Raw genomic sequence first — 19,216 nt, 5'->3', positions numbered from 1 at the left:
GTTTCTAGGACAATTCTGTCCCTTAACTGAACCATTTCCAGCTGACCTAATGTTTGGGCAGTATGTTTGACTGACTCAGTTCCTCTCTAGGTGCTAAGTCAAAGGCTAGTTCTGATGGCATGCACCACAGGGCACAGATAAGAAGAGACCCACCTCAGCCCAGCTCTACAGGTATCAGCCTGGGTTTTCACAGATCTAGGTCATGGCCAAACAATTCAACAATGGACAGGAATCAGCAGTGGGGGCTGAGGAGAAAAACAACTCCTCCTCTTCATTCCAGCAAGTTCCACTAGAGAAGGAAAAACTGCCAATAGGAAAAGCTCCTTTAGCCAAGGTAAAAAGTTGAGGAACAGGCACTCTTCAAGGAGAGGTTTAAGAAAGTAGAGCAGTACTCAAACTTTCACATCTATCAGAATTAGCTAGGGGATTGTTAAAGATGGCTGGGCCTCACCCCCAGAGTTTCTAATTTGCAAGGTTCAAGGTAGGGCAGGAGAATTTACATTTCTAACAAGTTCCCAGGTGATGCTGCTGGTTCAGGGACCAAACCCCGAGAACCACTGCAGAAGAGCAGGGTTTCCGGATCTAGGCACTACTGACCTTTTGGGTTGCAAAATTCTTCGTTACCGGGAGTGTCATCCTGTTCGCTGTAGGATGTTTACTGGCATCCATGCCCTCTACCCACCAGAAGCCAGTAGCACCTCCCCCCCGCTGTGAGAATCAAAAATGTCTCCAGACCTTGCCAAAGGTCCCCTGGGAAGCAGAATAACTCACGGATGAGAACTACCACAACAGATTATCGTCATTAAGAGCTAAGACTCTGGAGTGAGTGGCACCTGGGTTGAAATCCTGGCTTCATCACTTGAACAAATTACTTAAACACTCTAAGCCTTGAATTTTTAGTTGTTCATTTGTAAAATACAGTGTCTATATAATGGGGTATTTGTGAGAATCAAATGAGATAAAATATACTGCTTACACTGTACTTAGTACATAGTAAAGCTCTCAATAATAAGCCCCACCACTGTCTCTACCACAGATAACCAAGTAGGATGTCGCATCAAACACTGAGGAGATTATCTACAAGGTGAACTTTGTAGAAGGGGTAAGTCCAGGAGGAGACAGGGTTAAGCCTGGAATGGATAAGGGTTTGCATGTGACGTGAAGATAAAATGGTCTGCAGCTTAAGCAGTAGGCCAGGAAAAAGGAAAGGGTTAAAAAGGGAGCCAAAAGTCAACCATGGGGAAAGAGGCTATTTATACGGCTGCTCAACCCAATGTGCTGTGACAGTAAGTACTTTTAAATTCCACTCCCAATGGAAGAAGATGCTCTGGTTCTATAGATAGAATGTTCTGTCCCCCCAAAATTTGTATGCTGAAACCTATTCCTCCAATGTGGTAGTATTTGGAGGTGGGGCCTTGGGGTGATTAGGTCATGAAGGTGAGGCCATCTTAAATGGGATTTAGTGCCCTTATAAAAGAGACCTCAGAGAGCTTTCTTGCTCCTTCTACCTTGTGAGGACCCAGCAAGAAGACAGCCATCTATGAATCAGGAAGCAGGTCCTCACCAGACACTGAATCTGCCAACACCTTGATCTTGAACTTGCCAGCGTCCAGAAGAGTGAGAAATAAATCAATCACCCAGTCTATTCTGTTAAAACAGCCTGAATGGATTCAGACACCTTGTTTATATCTGAGCTGGGCTTCCCAGGGCTAAGGCGGATTAGACCAATAGCATAGCTGGGGAGTCCATTTGAAAATATTCCATATTTCACTATGCTGGAAATGGTTCTTCTTGCAGAAAATGTCTTTTTGTAGTGCTTTTCATGTAATCAAAGAGCAACTGAGGCAACAAGGTACTATGCCACTCAGCTTACTAAAAAGTTCTTTAACACTATAAAGAATAATTGCTCAGACAGCTTAGACTCTGACTGCCCCGTGCAGTTAATCATTACTTGTCATTACCACAGCAATAAATCACGGATAAGTATTTTTCACAATTAGAGCCAAAAGTAAAATGTGGAAAGAGCTACTGGCTCAGTCCTCTGGAGATGCAGCCACCACGCGGCTACCAAGGCACTAATGGTGTACCACTCCCTGCATCACGAGGACAATGGACCCAATTCAATGGACCTATTTAGTCTTTACTACCGAGTTTACTGCACTGTTTGAACAGGCTACACATGGAAACAGTATATAAATTTGAAAAACAGATTTATATTGTTTTTATTTCCTCTTACTATCTTTATCTTCAGGTAATATATATTACGAAAATCCTTCTAGTGTTAAATATGAGATCTTACATGTGGATAAAAGTGTTACGAGGAGCTTAACCGCAAGGAATACAGAATTTATTTTTAATGACTAGGAGCATAAGATGAGTAAATAATCTGAGAAGTAATCTAACAGGAATTATAAATCAAGGCATGGTGTCAAATTGCATTAAAAAAAAGAAAACAGCTCAGAGCTAGTTGATAGAGATATAAATCACAGGAGAGATTAGAACATGAAATTATTATCACCCCTCCAACAGAGTAGATTTCTAGATAATGAAATCAATGACACAGCAACATTTAAAAGTAATGGCTTCCATAGCTATTTGAACGGAGTAGGTAGGGTTGGAGTTACAGGACATTAATGTACTAGATTAATTTCATTATTAGAATACAGAAGGAATTCTACTAAATAAATTTTCACTTTGGGATGTCTATAATTTCCATCCTCCTTGTCCTCCACACACATAAATACAACACAGTGTTTCACAAACACATAATAACAACTCTTAATTTCATCAATGATCTAGGGCAGGGAGGGCTCAACTAAAACTAATTATCCATTATACCTCAGCAAATTTATAAAGCAAGGTGCCTAGTTCCAATTGGAGCAATTAATTCTATGAGAGGTGCACTATTTAAAATAAATCATGAATGAGACCCTCAACATATGCTCCAACCCAAAGGATACATTAACCAAACCAAGGAGGAAGTCCACATATTTCATACAAATCTAAAATTTAATATTTTGCTGACTCTGATTAGCTTTCTTTTGGCTCCTACAGTTCTCATGAATTAAATCAAGTCAAGCTGTAAAAGCAATGCAGACCTTATTGATTCTAGAGACTGTGAGTCACTAAGGGAAGAAGTCCAAAAAGGTTAAATTTCCACTGAACTCCAAATCAGAGGTTCAAAATCTAGAGGAATAAAGACATTAGCTGTAGTCCTGTGAAACATTCAAGGCTTCTTTCATTTGATTAGGAACTTGCTACAGGCTCTTTACGACAAAAATAACAAGGATAAAAAAAAAAAAAAAAAAAAAAAAAAAAACAAAAACAAGGATACTTTAAATCTTTTTAAGTTTTGAAGAAAGGTCCAGAAATAGATTCGTTATGAAGAATTCCACTTGGAACTGGAAGCTAAGGAGTAATGTGTTTATATACATTCAGAAACTTACTTCTGCACTATTAAAAAAAAAAAAAAAAGCCTATTGTGAAAGCCCACAATTTTTACTGGTTATTGGTTAATGACATTTGTTCTGATTTGAAACAGTGGTTAACAACATGTTGCCTTACCTCAGCTTTTCCAAAACTAGTCTAAAAAACACTAATGTTCCATGAAACGTTTATAGAGATTGTGGTGGCGGGGGGGAGGAGGATGGGGTAGGGTTGAGGGAATGGAGAGAGAAAAAAGAAAAAAATCCTCTAATCTTTTTGTTCTAAAATTTTTTTCTTATATATATGTGTATATATACATTATATGTGTATATATATGTGTATATATACATATACATACATATACATATATATACATATACATTCTTATATATATGTATATATACATTTTTTGGCTGCGTTGGGTCTTTGTTGCTGCACGTTTCTCTAGTTGCTGTGAGCAGGGGCTACTCTTCGTTGTGGAGTGCGGGCTTCTCCTTCTGTGGTGCGCGAGGACTTCAGTAGCTGTGGCACGTGGCTCAGTAGTTGTGGCTTGCCGGCTCTAGAGCGCAGGCTCAGTAGTTGTGGCGCACGGGCTTAGTTGCTCCGCGGCATGTGGGATCTTCCCAGACCAGGGACCAAACCCGTGTCCCCTGCATTGGCAGGTGGATTCTTAACCACTGTGGTTAAGAGCACCTAGAGCCTGCGCGCACCTAGAGCCTGTGCTCCGCAACAAGAGAAGCCACCGCAGTGAGAAGCCAGTGCACCGCTGCAAAGAGTAGCCCCCACTCGCCTCAACTAGAGAAAACGCCAGGTACAGCAACGAAGACCCAGTGCAGCCAAAAATAAAATAAACAAAATAAATAAATTTTAAAAAATATTTTAACATACAAAAAAGTACTAAGTACATTCGATATAGTTAATATTAGATAAGCTGCCCATAATAGTATGGCACGCACCAGAAGGCCAGGAAGTCTGAAAGACACCACTTACGTATGAATGCACATATGATGCCCAAGTGATGCATAAAGATACAACTATTGTGTTTTATGCTATTTAATGACAGGTGACTTACACTATGATTTTTGCCTAATAATTTCAATATATTATATTTTAACTTTTTATCCCATAATAAAGATATGAGTCAAAATAATTCCTTCTAGCCATTACTTTATATACGTGAGATAACTTTCTTGGTAATCCATTTTAATACAAGCTTATATTTGTTTTCCCTGAGTTTCTATTGTTCTGTCAATAATGATAATTTTTAAGGTCTCTCATGGTCACATGAGTTCAAAAATGTCATTTTAGTTAAACATGGCTATAACAGCACACGTCTCAATTTTGGGGACAAAGAATTCTGATATACGTGTTTTTTAAATGTAAAACTACACAAAAAGAACTCTGAAGGAAAAGATGACTTAGGCATAATAGTTTGCTCCACTTAGTGTGCATCCTTCAAAACCCAATATGACACCTATTTACCTTTTAAAATTAAGTAGTACATAAGTAAGAATGCAAGTTCATTATTGATAGATTTACACACCCTCATTTACAGGAAAAGAGGCTTTACACACACTTTCTCTGACAAGTCATAGGACACGAGCAGACAGGACAATACTGACTCAATATTTTAATACTACAGCAAAGGCAAGTGATGCACAATTACTGAGTTGCCATAAAGAACTTACTGTGTACGTATGACTTGAGGTATAAACTTCATGCTGTATTTATTTTTTAAAAAATAGTGGCTTCCAAAGAGGAATTTATTTCTAGCCTAACCACAACAACAAAACCTTTGAACTTTAAAGTTTAAATTTTTCCATTTTTAAATTTTTAAAATTCCTGGTCTGGGAAGATCCCACATGCCGCGGAGCAACTAGGCCCGTGAGCCACAACTACTGAGCCTCCGCGTCTGGAGCCTGTGCTCCGCAACAAGAGAGGCCGCGATAGTGAGAGGCCCGCGCACCGCGATGAAGAGTGGCCCCCGCTTGCCGCAACTAGAGAAAGCCCTCGCACAGAAACGAAGACTCAACACAGCCAAAATTAAATTAATTAATTAATTAATTAATTTTAAAAAAAGAAACAAACCTGATTTTGTTATTTATGGCAGCCTTTATGGATAAACTAACGTAAGTGAGGAAATAAGAGACTTATTCATTCCTATCTTTTCTATTCCAGACATTAAACATGGAAAGGAAGCTGAAATAGTCACCAAAAACCTTAGGTTTCCTTTCAACAACTATTCCATTTACTGAAAAAGTTCACTATACAAACCAATTTTAGAATTTAAAGTTCTTTATTTTGAATTGACAATTACATTTATTGTGAAATATATGTTCAAAAAGTACACAAAATATATATGGATGGCCTAATGAACAATTATAAGGCAAACATCCATTTTTTAACTAGCATCCAAGTCCAGAAATAGAAGCCAGGATCACAGAAACAGAAGTAACCACTCTTAATGTACGCCATCCCCACACCCCTCTTCCATCACTATGGCCATGACGTGCTATGTACATTTCACAAGTTAATTCACTGAGAATGAAAAGAAATAGTGCCACAGTTGTTGTAAGAGGGAAGTATTTAAAATACGTCTAAAATGTATTAATAGAGAAACTTTCTTAACATATAGGACATTTTGTTAAACTTTCCTGTGAAAAATGTCAGCAATAAGTATATCGATTCAGTTAGAATACGAATTATAGAAGTGTTTGAATTTAATTTTGTGGAACACCACCCAGGAGGGCCATAAAACACAGATTATTTGTTCCTAGCACTTCCAACAGCTGGCAGGGAGGAAAACTAATATTAGCATCCAAGATGCAAAAAACGCTAAATAACGGCCATTTCAACTCAGTAGCACCTAAATATTTAACTATAAATTACAAAATAACAGGTTGATTTCTGTGATCTTTGCTGGTCTCTGAAAAATTTTTTAAAAAAGCTTAGGCAATACGCCTTGCTTTTATCCTAAATAAGGATGCTCAAAGGGATTACCAGGATTGTGGGTCTCTTACTTCTTGCTCTAAATAGTAGCATTTAGGTAATAACTGTAATATGGAATCACACTAAATGACTGTTGATACTAACACCTCCTGTTCTAAAGTAGTATGGGTTACAAAACCTATTATTCACACAACCAGCCAAAGCAAGGTTTTAAGGAGATAAATGTTAACAGCCCCCAAATCAACTTAACTGTAAAATATTAAAATTGATATGCTGTTAAATTTAAACTTCATTTTTTTCCTAGCAAAACAAGTTACTCAGAGCTGGGTGTGACATTTAAGTAAAGACTTCCCAAATACTGTTAATAAGCAACATTTAAGAGCCCTTTTTAAAGAAGCATTCTTACTCCAAAATGTGGACACAGACAATGCAAAGCAAATAGAATTCATTTATAATTTAAGACCTAGCCAAACAACTGCTTCCCTTGCACTAAAGATCTCTTTTTACTCCTCCAATCCCACCACATATGTATCTAATACTTACTTCTCAAGAACCCCTGTAATCCTGGGCAATGTTATCCCTGTGGGCTGTGACATGGTTAAGTTCTATATTAATACCTTTGGAGATTTGAAGGACAGAAAAACACACCACTGTATTAAATATCCAAGGTCTACTGTTAAGTACATTGACAATGTACAAACAACAGACAGTCATAGGGAAGAACACCCTTAAATCTCTAGACATGCGTTACACAAAGAGACTTCCTTAAATCTCTAACACTGGAATGGCTAAGCAAATGACATATCATTTGATGGAATATTATGCAACCATTAAGACTAAAAATGATAAAGCTATGAAACACAGGTTTATAATATATCAAAAAATATTTTAAATATACTTTTATATCTAGATATAACTATAAAAAGTAGAGACAAAAACTTGAAGAAAACAATAAGAAATGAATATTTGGTACAATTGTGAGGACTCCCCCAACCCTCCCGTATGTTTACAAAGTAAATAAAAATCAGAAGGTCAAAAATGCAATGACTCCTCTCTCTAGAGAACTATAAAACTATCATCAGCACCTTGGTAATCACCTCGTATTTATGATCTACACTAAACACACCAAAACTTGCTATATATTACTCTTACAGGAATGCTTCTGGGCAAGGTCACCAGATAAAAGGGAAACAAGGTCCTGTCTGTGTAGAGTGATTAAGAAGAGAGGAAAAAACGACTACTTTACCTCATAGCAAGGTGACAGGGGTATTTTAACCAATGGCATGTTTTACTGCCATCACAAGGTATCAAATGTACCTACCAAAATTAACAACTGTAACTAGTTTAAGGCACAAAAATTACAGAACGCAAATAGACCATCTATATACTATAACTTAAGTGACAAAGATTTTATCAGTTTGGTCAACTTTTCATGGCATCAAAAATTACATCTCTTTAAGAGTGAAAGACATCTGGATACAAAGATATTCTGATATAGCCATAAGGCTTCCATTACTTTATGCCTACCTTTAAACATCATATGGTTCAAAAGCTCAATAAGGTAACCCTGAAATTGACTGTTCCTGCCTCAAGATGCAGAATTAGTATGGATTCTATTAATATGATTATAGAAATTACCTTTCACAGCTAACTTTTTTCAGAAATTAATAAGCTGACCCTAAAACTCACATGAAAGCACAAAAGATCCAAAACTGCCAAAACAAATTAGAAAAAGAACAAAGCTGGAGGACTCATACTTCCCAATTTAAAACTTACTACAAAGCTACAGTAGTCAAGATTGTGTGGAAGTGGCGTAAAGACAGACATATAGAGCAGTGGAATAGAATTGAGAGGCCAGAAATAAACCCTCATATGTATGGTCAATTGGTTTTTGCAGGATGCCAAGACAATTCAATAGGGATAGAAGTCTTTTCCACAAATGGTGCTGGGGCAACCAGATATCCATCCACATGAAAAATTATGAAATCAGACCTCTATCTCACATCGTATGTGAAAATTAACACAAAATGGCTATTCACAAGCAAAAAAATAAAACTTGACCCCTAATTCACACCATATACAAAAATCAATTCAAAATAAGTCATGAACCTAAAAGTAAGAGCTAAAACCATAAAATTCTTAGAAGAAAACACAGGAGTAAATGTTTGCAACCTTGGATTAGCTTCTTAGATATGACACCAAAAATAGAAAAAATTAATTTAGACTTCATCAAAATTAAAAACTTTTGTGCTTCACAAGACACCACCAGATGGAGAGAATGGACTTGAGGACACAGGGAGGGGGAAGGGTAAACTGGGACGAAGTGAGAGAGTGGCAATATATACTACCAAATGTAAAATAGATAGCTAGTGGGAAGCAGCTGCATAGCACAGGGAGATCAGCTGGGTGCTTTGTGACCACCTAGAAGGGTGGGATAGGGAGGGCAGGAGGGAGACGCCAAGAGGGAGGAGATATGGGGATATATGTATATGTACAGCTGATTCACTTTGTTGTAAAGCAGAAACTAACACACCATTGTAAAGCAATTTTACTCCAATAAAGATGTTAAAAAAAATTTTTTTTTAATTAAAAAAAAAAAAAAGCCATCTGACAGGCAAAGACTTTAAAGCCTGACAATATCAACCAAGCATTGGCCAGGGTGTGAAAAATAAAGTACAACTAAACTATCCTGGAGAGTTCTTTGTCGATACCCAGGGAACCTCCAACATGCCTGCCCTACCCTGCAGCCTATCACAAGGGCACAAAGAGAGCCATAGGCTGTGTCCATCACAGCACTGCTTGTGACAGCAAAACATTAGAAACTCCCCAACATCCAGCAGTAGGGGCACAGGAAGGTAAGCTATTCATACAAGGAATCTAATCAGCATTAAAATGAGACAATTCTTTATATATTCAGAATCGTTAGATCCCAACGACATACTGCTGAGTAAAAATAAAGCAAGTTACAGAATATTATGTACACTATGATACCATAATCCATCATTTGAAACACAGAAAACACTGCTATCTCTTGTTAGTGGATATGTAGTGAAAATGTAGGGAAAAAAAAAAAAAAACTGCCAAATCAGATGCCACACTTAGCACAATGCTGCCTTCAATGAAGAAGAAAGGGAAAAGAACTTGCAGAGAGAAACAAAGGAGGTTTTAACTATATATATTTTCATTAAAATATTTGGCAGAAACATATCATATCATGATGTTTAAATGTATTAACTCTAGAAGGTGAGTGATAAAAAATAGCCAGGTATCAGGCACTGATCTATGCTTTGCATACATTACATCATTTAACCCTCACTACAACTCTGAGGGAAATGCACTATTTACCCCCATTTCCCAATGGGGAAACTGATGCACTGAGAGGATGCCTCAGGTTACCCACCCAGGATCCAAACCCAGGACATGTGGACCCCTATCTGTGCTCCTAACCACTCTAGAATCCTATCTCTGTGGAATGGACATGGAGGCACATTGCAAATCTTCCTGATGTTTACGTATGTTCAAACAATGTAATTACAGAAGAAGAGGGAGAAGTGCTACAAGAAAGAGATTTCCAAAGCCCCTGTGTGATGGTTCATTTTGTTTCAACCTGGCTGGGCCACAGTGGCCAGATATTTGATCAGACATTCTCCTGGATGTTCCTGTGAGGATGTTCTACATTTAAATCAATGGATGAGATTTACATTTAAATCAATGGGCTCTGAGTAAGGCAGACTGCCCTCCATAAGGTGGATGGGCCTCATCCAATCAGCTGAAGGCCTGGACAGAACGAAAGGCTGACCTACCTCAGCAAGAGCGAATTCTGCCAGCGGGCTGCCTTTGGACATCATCTGCAACCTCAGCTCATCCCTGGGTCTCCAGCCTGCCAGCCCACCCTGCAGATTTTAGACTTGCCAGCCCCCATAATTGTGTGAACCAATTCCTCCTTAAAATCTTCCTCTCTCTCTCCCCCACATATATATATATAGTTGATAGATAGATATAGATAGATAAATATATCTCTCTCCCATTGGTGCTGTTTCCCTGACTAATACACCTTCCCTCCAGCTCTTGCCCTATGGCGACTGCTGATGGACAGATGGAACAAGGCCTGTCTGGGCTGCTCCTATTCCCTCCTGTTTGGAGTCTTGAAAGAAAGAACCACAAGAAGCCACTAATTATCAGAACATCATACTCCAAGGTAGCTATTGTTAATCCCATTTTATGGGAAGAAAACTGAGGCTCAGAAAAGCTAAAGAACTTCCCAACGGCTCCCATCAGGCAAGGGACAAAGTGCTTTTATGCTCAAATCTCACATCTTTCCCTAAAGCATATGGCAAGGGCCAAGATAGTGGGGGCGCCTTGGCTCTGCCAGCAATCAAACACAAATGGGGTAAATGCCAGGGAACCTAAGAGTAATTGAGCAATTGAGCAGACACTGAATTAAGACAATATACAGGAATGTATAACTATGGGGCATAGCTCATGTTATACTATGGAGAAATAAGATGATGAGGGCTTCCACGACAGCAAGCAAAAGAAATATTGGAATACAAGGTCCTATCTGATCTAAGAAAACCCTAAATAAATGAAGACCCATACCATCCTTATGGAGAGGAATATATAGTATTATGTAGATGTAAAATCTTTTCCAATTTATCTGCATATTTAATGCAATTCTACTCAAGAGTCCAACAGGATTTTTATGGACACCAACAGGCTGATTCTAAAATTTACATGAAAGAATAAAGAATAGCCCATACACTTGTGAGAAAGAAGACTGATGAGGAGAGGATCGTTTTACCAGATATCAAGAATTATTATGAAGCTATAGCAATTAAGACATTGTGGCACTACTGCAGTAATAGACAAATTAACCAGAAGAGAATACAAAGCTCTGAAACAGACTGTTGTTTCAGGTGATTGTTTGGGGGTAGCAAAAACCCAAGGTTACACAGCTTTGAGACTAAGAACCATAATACTCATTTCTAATTCTATGCTCTTTTTTCCACCAGTAGTTCTCAAAGCATGGTCTCTGAACCAATAGCAGCACCACCTAGGAAACTATTAGAAATGCAAACTCTCAGGTCTCATCCCAGACCCACTGAATCAGAAAACTTGGAGAGGATGGTGGGCAGCTACCTTTTTAATAAGCCCTCCAGGATTCAGATACACAATAAATCTGAGAGCCACTGCTTATATCATGCTGCCTCACGGATACTTTGTGAAATAATCAAAACACTACTGGAAAAAAGGGAGTGGTGGTGTTATTCATAACACTGTCGATTTCATTTTCACATTTTCAGGTTCTTCCTTATTTGTAACTCAAATAAGGGTTCACAATAATCTTAATGTTTGATTCCTGACCATGTAATTAAACAACCACTTTCTTCTGGATTACCACCAGCAATCCCAGAGGACAGACTGATCTTCAGTAACGTCACAGGAAATGAAGTAACAAGAACACTGGAACATCACTAGTTAAAAATGCTCAGAGAAGGAAGAGTCTAACTTAGATGTGTTGTGTGCGTGGGCAGGGAGTGAGAGAAGGAATCAGAAACATCAGTTTTTATTAACTCAAACCGTTACTTCTAGATAATATTCTCATGACCTTGGTAACCATGAAAACCAACATGACTGCCCGATCTCCTTTTGAAATCCAGTCCATAACTACTTACAGAGCACACACGATAAATAAGGCATTGTATAGATGCTACACGAAACACAAAGCTATGAAAGATACAGTCTCTGCCCCAAGAAACTTTTGACATACCAGAGGATGTCAACATTTCATCTAGAATAAAGCAAAGCAAAGAGAGGGAGTGCCACAAGATAAATTTTAAAATTTGTCATGGAAATTCGAAGAAAGGTGACGTCTCATTTTGGAGGGAGTAGACAGGAAAATGTTAGTCTCAGAAGATAGAACTCCAATACAGAAAAGTGGAGGAAGGGGGCATATCAGTCTCTAATTACAGAGAAAATGAGCAGCAAGTAGGAGGGGAGGGTACGTGCAGAGGGATATCAGACTGTGATCGCAGGCAATAGTGGAAAGAACACTGATTGGGTTACACTGTCCTACCAGGGACAAACTATGTCACTTAGGGCAAGAAAGTTCATTTCTAAATCATAACTACTCATTTACGATAGGAATAATAATTATTATCTTATTTATCTCACAGTTATTTATCTGAAAAAAAGACCAGAGAGGGAAAGGCCACAATTAAAAAAAACACAGGACATGTTTAAAGTTCAATAATTATTCTCTATTAGGTAAGTTAAAGTTGTGTAATATTGAAAATATTTCAATTCAAAATGTTTCCATTTCAAAAATTACTTTCAGTTTCTATTATTAGTAAATGAAGCATATATAACATGGATAATTAAACTGTGGGCAGAAAAATCAAATTATAAAAAAACTTTTAAACAGATTGTATATGAAAGTATCATTCTTTGGGAAGGCTTACATACCTAGCAAAAGTATACTGGCAGTTTCTTCTAAAACTAAAAATACATTTATCAAACAATTCAACAATCGTACTCTTGGGGATTTATCCCAGAGAAATAAAAACTTATGTTTATGCAAAAAACTGTATACAAAAGTTCACAGCAGCTTTAGTTTTAACAGCTAAAAACTGGAAACAACTCAAATGTCCTGAAATGCATTTACAGTTAAATTATGATACAGCGATATCACAGAACACTACTCAGCAATAAAAAGGAACCAAAAGGCAATTTGAAAAGGTTACAAACTTTAACCTTTATGAAGTAACAAAATTATGCACATGGAGAACAGATTAGTGGTTGCCAGAAGTTAGGAAGGAGTTGGTGTGGCTATAATGGGCAGCACCAGTGAGCACTGTGGTGATGGAACAGTTCTGTATCTTGACTGTGGTGGTGGTTACATGAAGCTACAGTTACATAACTACACACAGAAATGAGTACAGGTATAACTGGTAAAATCTAAGTAAGGTCTTGTGTCAGTTTTCTAGTTTTGATATTGTATTATACTTATTTAAGCAATCAACATTGGGGAAGATAGGATGAACTGTGCGTGGGACCTTCCCTGTACATTTCTTTACCATTTCTTGTGAATCTATCATTATATCAAAATAAAATGTTTTTTTTTTAAAGGTATACTGCCAGTTTTTCAAAATGGATGATACCTATTCTCCTAACAGTACTATCAAAGTGGTATTCTTACCCATTGCTGATAGCATACTAAACTGCTACAGTCCCCTGAGGAAAATGATTTTACAGCATAAATCCAGGGCCAAAAAAGTTTTGTGCCTTTTGACCTAGCCATCTAACTTCTGGCAATCACCTAAAGAAACAATATTAAATTTGGGAAAACATATACATGTATTTATTCACATACATATATAAAGATGTTACTACAGTGTAATTGAGAATGGAGTAAAACTTATGCAACCTAGATGTCTGAGAATATGGGAATCATTAAATTCTCAAAATCTAGACATGAAATACTATGCAGCCATTTGATAATACTGAAAATGGTACAACAATACAACAAAAAATGCATATCATGAGAGACTAAAGCAAAATTCAAAATTAGCTGCATATAAAATAACAGGAAATACTTCTCACAAAAATAAAAGATGATTATGGTGTTAGTGTGACAGAATTATGCATATTTTTCTCAAACTTTTCCATTAGAGTTGTCATATTAGTTTCATAGTTTAAGAAATAAGCATACTTCTACCTTATCCCAGAAATCAACCAAAGCTGTAAAGTCCCATTTCTTAGAATATGCCACATTGTATTTCAGAATAGCATCCTATGGAAAAAGCATAAACAAAATGTCATGATATAGTAAAGTGAATTATTTATGACCAGCCTGTCTCCTTTATGAACTATTTCCAGTATATTTCTTAATGTTGGGCAAGCTTCTCCTACCATTAGCTACTCCACGTCAGTAACTATGCAAAAAAAAAACGCATACTAATTTATTATTCACTTAAGAAAAATGAGATTAGAAAGCTCAAGTAACAGGGGGAAAAACATAATTACTCTAAAACATGCCCTCTAAACAGAGGCGGTATAATTCAAGTGGACAAAAATTGGATCTTAGGGATAAAAAAAGTAAATATTACAGTGACTTTTGGTCTTCAACAGGGTCACACTACATGTACAGATACACTGCACATTAGCATTAAGATTTCATTAGGAGAATAAATTAGGAAAAAATATCTAAAAAGTCTCCCTGGGGAAGAGAGCAATAATGAAAAAAAGACTGAGAAACATTAGCTTAAAGCCAAAAATGGTCTTTTTTCCTTTACTATTAGCTATTTTTATAAGCTACATAGAAATGGTTATCTTTCCCCATTAGTCCATGTAAATTACGTATTTTTGTAAAAAGTTAGACTAGTGCGCCATCTACTGGTGTAATTTTCAACTGTCTGAACAGGCAGTACTTCCTGGTTACCAGAGTGGGGTAGGCATACGACAATCCATTAGTTATGCAAAAAGAATTATTATTTACAATTATATTTTATCTCATCCTTTAAAATTTCTATTTTGATTATCTTTTATAATATATATTAAATTACTAAAGTAATAAATACATAGAATTTATAAAAAACCATTTATAACTCTAATACACACCCCCAAATTTTTTTACTGAAGGCATATTAAGTCTGAAAGACACTGTGTTAGATTATTACTATAAACCTTCCAAATTTCCTCAGAATTGATGAAGTTTTTAAAAATTAACACTCTGCCAAAGAGCCTCCTGAAAAATACTTCATGCCGCATAAATTATCACCAAGCAGCTAGGTTAAATAATGAGCCAACAAAATGTCTTTTATCTACTTGGAATAAGAAGATACCCAAGTTCCGGGGCTTCCCTGGTGGTGCAGTGGTTAAGAATCCGCCTGCCAATGCAGGGGACACGGGTTCAAGCCCTGGTCTGGGAAGATCCCACATGCCGCAGAGCAGCTAAGCCCATGCACCACAACTACTGAGCCTGCGCTCTAGAGCCTGCGAGCCACAACTACTGAGCCCACATGCCACAATTACTGAAGCCCGTGCGCCTAGAGCCTGTGCTCTGCAACAAGAGAAGCCACCACAATGAGAAGCCCGCGCACCGCAAAAAAGAATAGCCCCCACTCGCCGCAACTAGAGAAAGCCCGCGCACAGCAACAAAGACCCAACGCAGCCAAAAATAAATAAATAAAAAATAAATTTATGAAAAAAAAATAGCGATGTCTATCAACGGGTGAATGGACAAACAATGCATATACTGGAAAAAGCTACTGATACATTCAACAACACGGATGAAACTCAAAGATCTTCACCTAAGTGCAAGAAGCCAGACACACTAGCATACATAATACATGATTCCATTCATGTAAAATGTAAACCGATCTATAGTGTAAAAAAAAAAAGAAAAAGAAGCAGCAGATCAATAGTTGCCTGGGGCCAGTACAGAAAGAGGAAACTGACTGCAAATGAGTAAGAAGAATCTTTGCAGGGTGACAGGAATGTTCTGTATCTTTACTGTAGTGGGGGCTTCAAGTGTAAATGCAAATGTCAAACCTCATCAAATTACATTCTTTAAAAGGACGTACTTTCTTATATGCAAATTATTCCTCAAAGTTGGTAAGGAAAAACATTCTAAATAGCATTTACACTCTAATCTTTAATGGAGTTGTGTAATTAGCATTGACTCCTAACTAACATTTACTTTTACTTCAGTCTTCAAGTCTCAGAAGTAGTCCACCAAGAGATCTCCTATCACCAGAAAAGCTGGATGCTACTCTATACAGTATTCTTAGCTGAGTGACTTTTTTTCAGTTCATAATTCATAATAAGCACAATGAGTTAAAGCAGAAAGAAGTTCATTCTTTGCAAATTACCAGACACATTATTCATAGAAATATTACAGTGTAGATCAACTTTTGAGGACACTGTTCCTTTTTTACGTTTTTAACATCTCTAATCCCTCTTAATTCAACATCAAATGGCATAAAAACAGCAAAAATATTATTATATTCAATAAGAGGGATTTAATGTTTCCCCCTCCCTCTCGTAGTGTTCTTTTAGCAAAGGAAACAATTACCATAAACAGAAGAAAATCTCGGTGGATTACTGTTCTGTTGAATCTACCGTAAAATAAACAAGAAAGGGAAATTCAGACTAAAGCAATTACCCCTTCCTAAGGTAATCATGGCGCACTAAGGAATTGCTAACAGAGGCAAGCAGCAATGTAATTTAGAACACTATGACTATTCTGCATTTGTGTTTAAAGAAAAAATATGTAAATTCTTAAATAATCCTGTTTGTAAGGCCATGAAGGCCCTAAGTCAGTGTTTTTCAAATGGAGTCTGGATAGTATTCTTGATTGGCCTGCTTGTGTTTGTGAGTATATAATTGTGGTTTTGGAATGAATACAAAGGCCAAAAAACAACACACTGTAGAAATGAAAGCTGGTACTTCAAATACATAAAAATGGTGGAGAGAGAGAGCGATCCTAAGATGCACTGCAGTATAGGAATGCCGAAGTCATAAAAACCTGGACCAAAGTGGTCACCATCATACTTATTCGCAAGCTGATGTTCTGCATACGGATCCCATCTTTGCCTCTACCAACAACCACCAACTGTTTGTGATTAGTTAAAAAAAAAAAAAAAAGTAGTAAATACAAAACAAAGAATGTTTTCTTTATACAGTATTTTTTTTTAAGTTTCTCAGCATACTATTTTAAGGCTCAGGTCAGTGTTTAAAAATCTGTGCAAAAAGGAAATGCTGATTACAAATTGTTTTGACTGTGATAATGAACACAACTCAAAACATGGGTCATAATGCTTAAAATGGAAAAAATCAAATTGATATAGCTGGATACTATAAATATAAAGAGTTTATATTTAGCTTTACGTTTAAACATACGTAATTAACATATTAACAATAAGTAAAGTCTGGCAGACCCTGAGAATTTCTCCCATTTAAAAGAATTACAAGATTGAGAAACACTGTCCCTAAGAAATAAAATTTTCAAAATATATTATGGTACAACTTATCACTGTTTTTCATGTTAAGGAAAAAAAAAGGAGCGACAGGAAAGGTATAGAAAGTTTAAGAATAACTTGTAAGTATGTAACAGGGAAGAGCCAAATCTGACTACATGTTGGATCTGTTTCTTTTACTTTAACCTTTGCTTTCCAGCTGCTTTGGTTCACTAAAAGGATACTGCCTATACGTAATGGCTGGCTCAGGGAACCGTGCCCCTCTGTCTGAATGTTAAACCAAAGTGCCTTTGTTCAGGGAAGCATCCTGACCCTGTCCACCTGTGAATATCTGCAAGAAAGAAGAAATTAACACATCTCCTCCCCGAGGCTGGCCATTCCAGGGGATATTTGCAAAACTTATGGCCTTTTTACTTTACTTCCTCATCTCCTCCCCCTCTCTGTTCTATAAAAGAAACTGACATCCAAACACCGATAAGATGGTTTTTTTGGAGACATTAGTCTGCCATCTTCTTGGTCTGCCAGCTTTCCGAATAATTCCGAATAAGGTCATATTCCTTGCCTCAACACCTCATCTCCTGATTTATTTGCCTGTCATAAGGCGAGCAGAGTGAGCTTGGACTCGTTAACAATAAATAAATGAAAACAACAGTATTAAACCTGAGAAACTGTACACAACAAATTAAGTCTCTCAAAGAAAATGAAACCCATTTTCACAGAAGTATAAAAAAATCTGTTTATAGTTATAAAAACTTTAAAAATTTATATAAGGCTATAGTGCCAAAAATAAACATATACTCACTCATATTTTAAATATTAAAAAAACCAATCTGATGGTTGCCCTTACAGTCTTAAATGAAATATTTTTTAAATCAAAAATTGAATTATTGCCAAAATATAAGATTAATAAATTATGAAACTGCTAGAAGCTATATTAAGAGCAATAAAAAGTAGAATGCTTAATGTATACTTTAATCATTAGGAAACTCAGCTTCCCTTCGGGCAAACAATGCTGAAGTCATAATTCTTCCCTGATTTACTTTTAAAGACATTTCAGAAGTATGATAATTCCAAAACAAAAATAAAACAGAAGCCAGGACCAAAGGAAACTGGATGGGGAATCAAGAAACAGAGGTCTTATTCCTGGTTCTCCAAATTATTCTGTGTGGCTCCAGGCAAGTCATTTACAACTCTCAATTCTTCTACTCATTTCCTAGTGATGGAGTGTAAACCAAGAATGTCTCTAAAAAGAGTTCCTCAGGAAGCAAGCACTTAGCATATAAATAATGCTGTTACCTGAGTCTATTAAAGATCAAAAAATGTCTCTGAGGGAGGACACCAGGGCCCATCTCTAAGAACTACATGTAAGAGACAAGAATAGCAAAAGAACACACCTTCAGGTTTTGGGGTCGACTGAATTTGTTGAGAAGTGCAGTCTGAATGAGCTCCCACCGGCTCCCTGCAGTTCGCTCACCATTCTTTAAGGAAAAGAAAAACATGAGGAAACTATTCCAAGTTTTTTTTACATGGTAGAATCAGAAGTCAAACAGCAAGTATTAAAATACCTTTCAGAGACTAAAAGAACATCAGTTCTGTTCAGTTTTGTTCTTACCTCATCTTCCACCGGGTACAAGTTTTGTTCTGAACAAGGCATCTTAACATGCTTGTTGTCCCACAAATCTTTAAAATGTGTTGGGAAAGGTTTAGGAACTTCTCCTGCTCGCAAAAGATCTACCTGAAATACAAGAAAACTGTAAGTGCATAAAAACTAGGCATATCTCTTGTACAAAATAATCCAAAGAAAGCAGCCAAAGCAAATGTTATAAAATACAGACCAGCTCCTAGGCAAGAAATCTCATGTC

General features: G+C 37.0%; 1 protein-coding gene across 3 annotated transcripts in view; it reads right to left on the bottom strand.

Moving 5' to 3' along the window:
* PARG (poly(ADP-ribose) glycohydrolase) overlaps positions 1 to 19,216 on the bottom strand; it is a 110,143-nt gene that overhangs the window by 76,259 nt on the left and 14,668 nt on the right. For all 3 annotated transcript variants that reach the window (XM_059900119.1, XM_059900117.1, XM_059900118.1), the window contains exons 5-7: positions 18,967 to 19,089; positions 18,749 to 18,832; positions 14,093 to 14,167 (exon numbers count right to left, since the gene is read on the bottom strand). In XM_059900119.1, the coding sequence (XP_059756102.1) occupies positions 14,093 to 14,167; positions 18,749 to 18,832; positions 18,967 to 19,089 (282 nt within the window). The remainder of the gene's footprint in view (positions 1 to 14,092; positions 14,168 to 18,748; positions 18,833 to 18,966; positions 19,090 to 19,216) is intronic.

This window comes from Balaenoptera ricei, chromosome 16, assembly GCF_028023285.1.
Source record: "Balaenoptera ricei isolate mBalRic1 chromosome 16, mBalRic1.hap2, whole genome shotgun sequence".
NCBI lineage: Eukaryota > Metazoa > Chordata > Mammalia > Artiodactyla > Balaenopteridae > Balaenoptera > Balaenoptera ricei.
Note: the sequence above shows the minus strand (reverse complement) of the source record. Positions and strands in the feature narration are given on the sequence as shown.